At 59.7% G+C, this 9,852-nt stretch overlaps 1 protein-coding gene and 1 long non-coding RNA gene across 2 annotated transcripts in view; one reads left to right on the top strand and one right to left on the bottom strand.

Annotated features, from left to right (window-relative positions):
* The window catches only part of LOC145717915 (uncharacterized), a 9,063-nt gene extending 3,505 nt beyond the window's left edge, over positions 1–5,558 (bottom strand). The window contains exon 1 of the long non-coding RNA XR_014141441.1: positions 3,588–5,558. This is a non-coding gene — a long non-coding RNA (uncharacterized LOC145717915). The remainder of the gene's footprint in view (positions 1–3,587) is intronic.
* Positions 5,559–5,811: 253 nt separating this feature from the next.
* Positions 5,812–8,824, top strand: SLC25A6 (solute carrier family 25 member 6). The gene is made up of 4 exons (XM_081809233.1): positions 5,812–6,047; positions 6,661–7,147; positions 7,543–7,683; positions 8,247–8,824. The coding sequence occupies exons 1-4, from the start codon at positions 5,937–5,939 to the stop codon at positions 8,402–8,404; spliced, it is 897 nt and encodes a 298-aa protein (XP_081665359.1). The 5' UTR covers positions 5,812–5,936; the 3' UTR covers positions 8,405–8,824.
* Positions 8,825–9,852: the final 1,028 nt, after the last annotated feature.

A 9,852-nucleotide genomic window follows, 5' to 3' on the forward strand; every position in this document is an offset into this window, starting at 1 on the left:
GCTGGGTTCCTGGGGCGCCCCATCTCCTACCCCCTCTGCCCGGATGCTGGGAGGCAGGGCCACCTCCGCCCCCTGCGACTTTGAAGAACTCATGTCTCTAAGAAGCTGGTTAGCTCACGCGGGCTGTGGTTTATCCGGTCAAGAGGACTGTGTCCAACCCACGTCCCCAAGCGACCGATTTCAGGCTCAAGTCTGTTGTGTATTTCAGTAATTTATCTAGTGTTAAGAGAGCAGGTGCGTTTCCATTCTCTCTGTTGTTGACTTTACCTAATTGTTAGAAAAACGGCCCGGTCGGTCAGACACGGACACCTTCAGGTAGGCCACCCTGTGTTATTAAGCTCATGCTTGCCAGCTAATAGCGACCTTCGGGGGCGCCTCGTGGCTCAGTCGGTTGAGGGCTCGATGCTTGGTTTCGGCTCAGGTCATGAACTCAGAGTCGTGGGATGGAGCCTCCTGTCTGGATCTGCGCTCAGCGGGGAGTCTGCTTGAGATTCTCTCGCTTTCCCTCTGCCCCTCCCCCTCCCCCCATGCACCTGCTCGCTCTCTCTCACACTCACAAATAAATCTTTAAAAAATAATAATAGTAGGGGCGCCTGGGTGGCTCAGTCGGTTAAGCGTCTGCCTTTGGCACAGGTCATGATCCCGGGGTCCTGGGATCGAGTTCTGCATCGTGCTCCCTGCTCAGCGGGGAGTCTGCTTCTCCCCACCCCTCCCCAAATCCTGCACATGCGCTCTCTGTCTCTCTCTCTTTCTGTCAAATAAATGAATAAAATCTTCTTAAAAAATTAATAATAAAAAATAATAATAGTAAAAATAAGCCACTGTATGTAGCTCATAAAATAGACAAGTATATGCAAATTCTCTCTGTATGTGAACATATTTTATATAACAATAAATTGTGTCTTATATACAATTATATAGGTATATATACTTATAACGTGTATCCTACATATTGTGTATTATAATTATATATATATATCTATTCCACACACACACAAATGCATACTTTTGGTTGGAGTCCAAATTTTTTTTTTTTTTTTAATCACAAGCTGTGTCTCCATAGGAGGCTGCGATGGAGGAAGGAAATTAAACGCTGATCTAAGGGGCTGTGCTGTCCAGTGGGGTGACCACAGTGGGTGTTAGGAACAAAGGTTAACAGCTCAAGGCTCCTCCATCCCCGTCGCCTGGCCCTGGGGTGGCGCCGGGGAAACATGGCTCCTCCCACCCCGGGGCCCCTCCTCCACCCCACCCAGCCCCCACACCGGCTGGACAGTGCTCACATCCGCCGTGCTTGCTAGCTCCAGGTGGGTGGAGCTGGGAGACACTGACCCGGTCACCTTGGGCCACCCCGGTCAGCCTCCTTCGCAACCTGGGAGAACAGGGCAGTCTCTGCGGAACACCTTTTGTGTATCAGCCCGGCTGGGCAGGTGGAGAGCTGTACCCTCCCCAGTCACATCACACACCTGTTCTCCGGCCCGCTGGGGTGGCCCACGAGCTGTCCCAAGGACACCGGGTTTGTTAGAAGCAACCACGCTTCTCACCACCTCCGGTTCCTGCCTGCGTGGCTTGGAACACCCAACCCACCATGCGTCCCCGCACGCAGGGCCCTCACCCTGGGACCCCAGGGGTGGCCGACCCTGAGTTTGCACACCCACAACTGTGCCCTGAAACCCAGGACCCACCCGAGGGAGACCCCGGGGTTGAGAACAGCGGCCGGATAACATTTGAGAATGATGCAACGAACGGTCCGCGGGTTCGTTATACCCCTCACTGCCCTGTTTGTGTCTGCTGGAACTTTTCGTAGGAAAACATCAAAAAATGAGAAGAGAAAATGGGACTTCTATACTATAGGACCTGACTTTCCATTCATTAGGAATGCTGTGCACAAGCTATCTTTAGGGGAGTCTGAGAAAGAACGTAGAGGGTGCGTGTGCACACACGTGCATATGTCTTTCAAGGGTTTTCACTCTTTAGGAATCAATAGGGCTTTCGAGGTTGGAATTCTGTGCCTGACCTGGCTTTTCGAGGTTGGAATTTCTAATTCTGTGCCTGACTTCACCCACCCACCCCGGTGATATTCATTCACTGATGCACACATGCTTTCATTCAGCAGGTATCCACACTGTCTGAATGCATCACTAGATACAATCTTCCCTGCAGACCTTCAAGGGTGGGAGTAGGACAGGAGGCCATATAGATAACACCAGGGAAGACATCCCAACGCAGAATCCCATGTGGGAGTATCTGGCACCGTCCCTGGGCAGCCTCCTCGCCAAGCACCAGACCCGGTTACTTAAAAGCAGGGCCTCCGTGAATGCACCCCTCACCCCGGGGAAGGATTCACCCACGGCCTGGATCAACCGCCCCCCACTCCATGCTCCACCCCCGTTACTTCACTGCCCTGTTCTAAGCCATTCACTGAAATGCACATCTTTTAAAACTGATTTTTAGGACAATCTCCTTTTTAATTCACACCCCCATTTCTCAGATACTTTGGGGAGGCGGATTTAAGCACCGGCTGGCCGGGCAGTGGCTGACCTCCAGCAGCACCCAGGTTGCTGTCTTAAGTCTTAGGAATGTGGGGCCCTTTTCAGTCTCCCCGTGGGGGCTGGATACTTGACCCTTTGGAAGACCCCACCCACCCCTTTTCCCCCCACCATCCCACTTTAGGCATCCTCTCCCCCTTTCCTGTCTGGACGGGGGAGGGGGGGCGGGGGCAATCTACCTGGACGGTACTTTCCCAGGTACATGAGGCTCTTGGTTTCTGGTGTTCAGACCCCGCTGCCCCCTTGGGTCAGCCCCCATGGAGCATGGGGGCCATGTGACCCACCCCCCCACACACACACACACATACCAAGGACAAACAGGTGAGTGCCTGAGTCTAACCCCCGTAGGAAAACGTGTTCTGAACGCCAATTAGCAATAAAAGAAAGAGGCCTCCCTCCCTCCCTCCCTTTCCCTCCCTCCCTCCCCCTCCCTCCTTCCTTCCAGAAGTGTTCTCCAGGGCCCCTGGGGCACCATGCTGACCACTGGGGTGGTCACTGGGAATCCAGAGCACAGGAAGGGGAGCAGACCACTCAGAGGTTATCCGCCCCCACCTACATAAAAGGGTCACTCTACGGAAGCACCTCATTCCAAGTCCTAGGCCTGGAGTTCCCCAGTCTGAGCAGACCCCAACCAGCTGCATCCTGAATGAGCAACTGGTTGGCCCCTGCAGTTCCCCTGAGGGGTGATAATCATTGCCAGGGCCCCTTCTGGCCCAGACAGGCTGATCCTGTTCTCCCTGGGAGTGCCCAGACAGGAGCCTCTGAGCGAACTCGGCACCCAGGCCAACCCTCCGTCCTCTTCTGCAGAGCCCCATAGCTGCTCTGGCCAGGGTGGGGCTGGACCCTCCAGGGACCTTCTCCACTTCCTGTCCCAGTGAAGCCTCAAGAATGCACCGGAACCTCCAATGCCCTCCCCACAGCCATCCTCGAAAGCCCAGACCCTCTCACCATTTAAGTAACTTCGGAGTGCCGCCCCACCTCCCCTCCTACAGTGGATCAGCACCCGCACCCTGGCCAGCCTCAGGCGCCTATGAGCCTTACCTGCCTCTCCTGGAGGTCAGGACAGGACGGAGAGAGGCATTTGCCAGGACACTGGGGACTGGCAAAATCACAGGCTCAAGGTGCCCCGGAGCTCTCCTGGATATTTTGCTGGCATCCATCCATCCAGTACAAGGGTTTTCTACCTCCTAGTGGGGACACAGGAAACCAAACAGAAGTGGGGCAAGCACAGAGGAAAAAAGAGGAAGGAAGAAAAGAAGAGACAGGGAGGAAGAGAAAAACAGGGAGGGAAAAGACCCAAGAATCCTTGCCTGAGGACTGCTCCTAAGGATCTTGTTCGGAGCTCAGTGTTTACACCACTGTAAAATTCAGCTAATGATACACTTACTACTCCTGCCATTTGGTTACAATTCAATAAAAGGTTCGGGACTCGAGACCTCTGGGCTTGGTGAGCTTCCATTCGGGGATGTGCTCCTGTGGGTGCATGGGAGTGGGTATGTACGTGTGTGTACAAGTGCACGCGTGTAAGGAGTGGGTGTGCACGTGTGTGTACGAGTGCACGTGTGTAAGGAGTGGGTGTGCACGTGTGTGTACGAGTGCAACCGTGTAAGGAGTGGGTGTGCACGTGTGCACGCGTGTAAGGAGTGGGTGTCTACCTGTGTACGAGTGCACGTAAGGAGTGGGTATGCACGTGTGTGTACGAGTGCACGCGTGTGAGGAGTGGGTGTGCACGTGTGTGTACGAGTGCATGTAAGGAGTGGGTGTGCACGTGTGTACAAGCGCACGTGTGTAAGGAGTGGGTATGCACCTGTGTACAAGTGCACGTAAGGAGTGGGTATGTACGTGTGTGTACAAGTGCACGCGTGTAAGGAGTGGGTGTGCACGTGTGTGTACGAGTGCACGTAAGGAGTGGGTATGCACGTGTGTGTACGAGTGCACGTGAGTAAGGAGTGGGTATGCACGTGTGTGTACGACTGCACGTAAGGAGTGTGTGCACCTGTGTGTACAAGTGCACACGTGTAAGCATGCACACGTGTGCAGCTGGCTGAGCACCGACCCGGTGCGCTGAGCGCCGGCATGGATCACCAACCGATGTGGGCTGTGAGGCCCCCACTTGCAGGTGGGGTCCCCCAGGGGGGCCCAGCGCGGCCAGACCCGGGGTGGTCTGGGGTCTCTGGGGCAGGGGCGTGTCTCGAGATGTGTCAGTGGGGCGGGGGGGGGCCCTCCCGCTGTTCTGGAGGTCTAGGTGAAGGACGGTCTGGGAGACAACGGCGGAGCCCGTGGGTCTTTGGGGTGAACGCGAGGGTGGGTGGCGACCTGACCTCAGGCGTCTTTGGGGCGAGCCAGGGCGTCGCGACCTGACCTCGAAGGTCAGCAGGGAGAGCCAAAGGGTAGCGGCTGGGGATGACGGGTGCGGGGGTGATCGAGGCGAGCTCGGTGGTCATGGTCGAGCGTCGGTCAGAGAGATGGGCCAGGGGCTGGGGTTCGGGGGTGTTCGGGGCGTGCCAGGGCGTCGCGACCTGACCTCGGGGGTCAGCAGGGAGCGCCAAGGGGTTGCGGTCCGGAATCGAGGGTGGTGTTCGGGGCGAGCTGGGGGGTCGCGGTCGGGCGTCGGTCAGCGAGATGGGCCAGGGAGGGGCTCGGGGGTGTTCGGGGCGAGCCCGGGGGTCAGCAGGGAAAACCAAGGGGTGACGGCCGGGAATCGGGTGTGGGGCGTGTTCAGGGCGAGTCCGGGGGTCGCGACCTGACCTCGGGGGTCAGCAGAGAAAACCAAGGGGTGACGGTCGGAAATCGGGGGTGGGGCGTGTTCGGGGCGAGCTCAGGGGTCGCGGTCGGGCGTCGGTCAGCGAGATGGGCCAGGGGCTCGGGGTCGGGGGTGTTCGGGGCGAGCCCGGGGGTGACAGCCGGACCTCGAGGTCAGCGGGGCGAACCTCTTCCAGCGGTCTGGTAGGAGCCCGGGCGCGGGGACCCAGCGACGCCCGGCCCTTTTCCGTCCGCTGCGCGCGCCCGGGCCCCACGGTGCCCTTGACAAGGTCACGGTGGCGGCCGAGCCCCTCCCCGGCCCGTACGGCGCATGGGCGGGGCCCCGCTCCCGCCATGCCCCGGGGCGCGGCGCCCGGGAAGGGGCGGAGCCGCGGCAGGGACGTGGCCAATGGGCGCGGCGCTGGCGGGCGCGGGGCGGGGCGCGGCGCGGCTCCCGGCAGCCCGCGGGGGCGCGGCGCAGCCAATGGGCGCGCCGGGCGGGGGCGCGGGGCGGGGCGTCGGGCCCTTAGCGGCTGCGCGCTGGCCGCCCCGTCTTTTCGGTCCCGGCGGTGGCAGCGCTGAGCCAGCGGCGCCCACCCTCCGGCTCTCCGCGCCTGCACTCCGCTGTCCGCCCCCTGCGCCGCCACCATGACGGAGCAGGCCATCTCCTTCGCCAAGGACTTCCTGGCTGGAGGCATCGCGGCCGCCATCTCCAAGACGGCCGTGGCCCCGATCGAGCGGGTCAAGCTGCTGCTGCAGGTGCGGGGCGGGCCGCGCGCGCGCTCGGGGGGCCCGGGGCCGCGCTGCGGGGGCTGCAGGAGGGGCGGCGAGAGCAGGGCGGCCGGCCGCGTGCTCCGGGACCGGCCAGGCGCGCGGGCGCCGGAAGTGGGAGGCCGCGCCGCTTTGTCCGCGCGCCGCCGGGTTCCGGGGCCGGCCGCGCGTCACGTGGGCGCTGCCGCATCCGCGGGGGCGGGGCCTTGGGCGCGCACGCGCGGGCCGCGCCGGGAGAGCCCTTCGCGCGTGCGCCGGGGACCGGAGGGGGGGGGTCCCCCCGCCAACCCCACCGCCTGGGGCGAACGGAGCGCGGGAGCCCCGCTGCTGCCGCTTTTGTCGCTCGCTGGGTCTTGTCCCGCTCTAAACCGGTGTGCGCGGCTGCAAACCCGAGGGAGCGCGCCGGTGGCGACATTGTTGCAGTATCCGGTGGCAACATTGTTGCGGCGGCGCCGTTGACGAGCTCGGTAAACGGGTTTCCTTGGCTCTGAGCTCTCCCGACCAGGCAGCACGCTCAGATGCACGAATTAGTTCTCTAGGGGCGGCTGCGGGTACCGGGTGGACGCCCTCTTGCGAGCCTGTCCGTCTGTCCGTCCTGCAGGTGCAGCACGCCAGCAAGCAGATCGCCGCCGACAAGCAATACAAGGGCATCGTGGACTGCATCGTGCGCATCCCCAAAGAGCAGGGCGTGCTGTCCTTCTGGAGGGGCAACCTGGCCAACGTCATCCGCTACTTCCCCACGCAAGCCCTCAACTTCGCTTTCAAGGATAAGTATAAGCAGATCTTCCTGGGGGGCGTCGACAAGCACACGCAGTTCTGGAGGTATTTTGCCGGCAACCTGGCTTCGGGCGGGGCCGCCGGGGCCACCTCGCTCTGCTTCGTGTACCCCCTGGATTTCGCCAGAACTCGCCTGGCCGCCGACGTGGGCAAGTCCGGCGCCGAGCGGGAGTTCAAGGGCCTGGGAGACTGTCTGGTGAAGATCACCAAGTCCGACGGCATCCGGGGCATGTACCAGGGTTTCAGCGTCTCCGTGCAGGGCATCATCATCTACCGGGCGGCATACTTTGGCGTGTACGACACAGCCAAAGGTGGGTGTGTCCTCGCGTTGGGGCTTTAACGTGAATTTCAGGGTGCACCGTTAACACCCTGAAAGCAAGCCTGGGCCTGCTAGCGTCGAGGGCTGGAGTGTCTGCAGCAGAACAGGTTCACGTGTGCGGTGTGTCCGCTTCGCAGGGCTGGTCGGACCCCTGCTGTACAGAGAAGCCGCTCCCAGGCGCTAAGTCTGGGGCTCTGGGACTGTCCTGGGACCTGCGAGCGGTTCCTCCACCTTCCCACCGCCCCCAGCAGGCCCTGGAGCAGAACCCGTCCTGCCACCAGTGTTACCTGGTGCCAGGAGCTCCCCGTGGAGCCAGGGTGGGCAGTACTGATCTTGGACTGCTGTGTGTGCAGCGCTAGGACCTAACTCTGACCGGTGACCCCGCAGGCATGCTCCCGGACCCCAAGAACACCCACATCGTGGTGAGCTGGATGATCGCCCAGACCGTGACGGCCGTGGCCGGCGTGGTCTCCTACCCCTTCGACACTGTGCGGCGGCGGATGATGATGCAGTCGGGGCGCAAACGAGGTATCTTGTCTCGGTCCTGGTGACAGTGGCTCGTTCTTGGGAGATGAGAAAATGTGAGAGCTCCTTGAACGAATGGCCCTTTGGCCTCAGCCCTCAGGAAGCGTGAGCTAGCAGACAGGCACTTCCCAGGGAGCTTTGGGGCAAGGTCTTGTGGGCTGCCTTCACAGGGTGGGGGGGCCCTGGTCAACGACAGTAATTCTCCAGGCAGCTCCAGACCTACAGAGCCCTGCCGGGTACCTGCCCTTCCTTTGTTCTTGTCTCTCAGAATGGCCAGAGCCCTTGTATTGACCCCAGGGGTGGAGATGGGGCTCCGTGGTGGCTGGGGGCTCGAGTTTCTCCATCGATCATCCCTGTCCATCTCCCCACCCACAACCGTGGGCTGGGCAAGGGCCGTAAACCTGGGCCGTTGGTGCACAGACCCTCATTTGTCCTTGTGATCGGAAATCCAGTTCATCCCGAGAGTAGCGTCTGATTCGGTGTCTGTAACGTGTCTTCCGCGGTTCCCTTTGTGCCCCTTCCCAGAACAACGGCCCATTTAGCTCTCCTGTCTCTCCCTCTTGCAGCGGACGTCATGTACAAGGGGACGATCGACTGCTGGCGGAAGATCTTCAAAGATGAAGGGGGCAAAGCCTTCTTCAAGGGCGCGTGGTCCAACGTCCTGAGGGGTATGGGGGGCGCGTTTGTGCTGGTCCTGTACGATGAGCTGAAGAAAGTCATCTAGATGTTCTTCCTCCAGATGTGGGGACCCAGGCAATCCTGTAGAATACTTGTAACTGTTACGGACCATTGATCTTCGAGAAATTCCAGTGTTCTTGTCCCGGCCAGATCACGTGTAGAGGGCTGGGGAAGGTTCCAAAGGGGACTCATTGTGATCGACCATTGGCACCAGATTCCGTGTATTGATTACGGGGGGGGAGGGGAATCACGAGGTCTTCGTGGGTCCACGGGCAGGCAGCTCCGCCGCACAGACCTTCGAGTCCAGGTGCTTGTGGGACCCGAGTCGTGTTTAAGTATTTATTTAAAAAAAAAAATCACGTCTCCATTTGTACTTAAGCACTCTTCTCTTTTGCACAACCGAATATTTACGATTATGTGTCATGTTGGGCATTCTGCAAAACCATAAAAAAACGGGACACAGAGACTCTGGAGGTTTGTTTTCAACTAAGCGGTCTTGTGGGGTTGGGGTGGGAGACACGAGGAGGGCCATGTTCTGCCTTATGTTGGGTCCTCTAGCAGCCTGGCGGGATGGCATTCATAGCACCCCAGTGGGGAGGGGATGGAAACTAAAATGCACATCACAGGCTGCTCATGCATAGCTCAGAGAGAGCCCCCTTGGGTGGTAGACCAATGTGAGGGAGCCTGGGGGCATCTGAGCCTCCCTGCTCCAGGGATCTTTCAGGAGACAGACCTTCCTTAACCTTCCGTGAGCTTCTGGGGCCCCCTAAGTCCCCCATTCAATTTAGTTTTCCTGCTGAGAAAAACCAGCCCAGAAGAGGCCACAAGCGGCCGCATCCTGTGACTCATGTCAGCCCTGGGTACTCCGGCAAGAATCCATACAGGCAGGCCCCAGACCTTGGGACAGGTCCACATCCTCTCACAGAGCCATTTCTGCACAAACACCAACCTGCACTGCAGGAGGAAAGTGTCCTCCAGGCTGAAGGTTGGATCCTGGCATTGCTTCGGGGTGACCTGGGCTAGAAAGGCCAACTGGGGTTTCTGGAACCTCTCCAGGGCTGCGGCGTCCTGGACACAGAAGGCCAGTTTCCTCTTCAAGACTGGTGAGTGCAAATGCTTGTTCTGCCGCTATTGGGGTGGGGAGGTTGGGGTCCAGTTAGAGATGAAGTTTGAGCTTTGCCTGGGGTCACAAGGCAGGTTAAAAGGGGTTGGGACAGGACCGTGCACCCTTAGACCTGTGTTTACCCTGCCCAACTCCGCAGACCAGCCTCGTTGGGAACCTCAGCTTCTTGAGCCCTGGTGTTCTGGATGGAATGACGGACCGCGGACGCTGCCTCCCGCCTGGAGCCATGTTAACCGCTGGATTTGGAGACCTGCTTTCACCCCCTGCTCATCTTCGGCTAGTTGAACAGTCCGTCCGTTTATGCAGCCAGGCCCTTCTTACCTTGGCTAGCAGGTCCCCAAATACCCGCGGGTGTTGGTGGCCTCAATAAT

This window comes from Leptonychotes weddellii, chromosome X (genome assembly GCF_054177405.1).
Source record: "Leptonychotes weddellii isolate Sample4059 chromosome X, ASM5417740v2, whole genome shotgun sequence".
Taxonomy (NCBI): domain Eukaryota; kingdom Metazoa; phylum Chordata; class Mammalia; order Carnivora; family Phocidae; genus Leptonychotes; species Leptonychotes weddellii.

Excerpts from the sequence above, each read along its gene's own strand:
- SLC25A6 (XM_081809233.1), top strand. The coding sequence starts at position 5,937 with ATGACGGAGCAGGCCATCTCCTTCGCCAAGGACTTCCTGGCTGGAGGC. Across the intron at positions 7,148-7,542 it reads CGTGTACGACACAGCCAAAG|GCATGCTCCCGGACCCCAAG; the intron begins GTGGGTGTGTCC and ends GTGACCCCGCAG. Across the intron at positions 7,684-8,246 it reads GCAGTCGGGGCGCAAACGAG|CGGACGTCATGTACAAGGGG; the intron begins GTATCTTGTCTC and ends TCCCTCTTGCAG.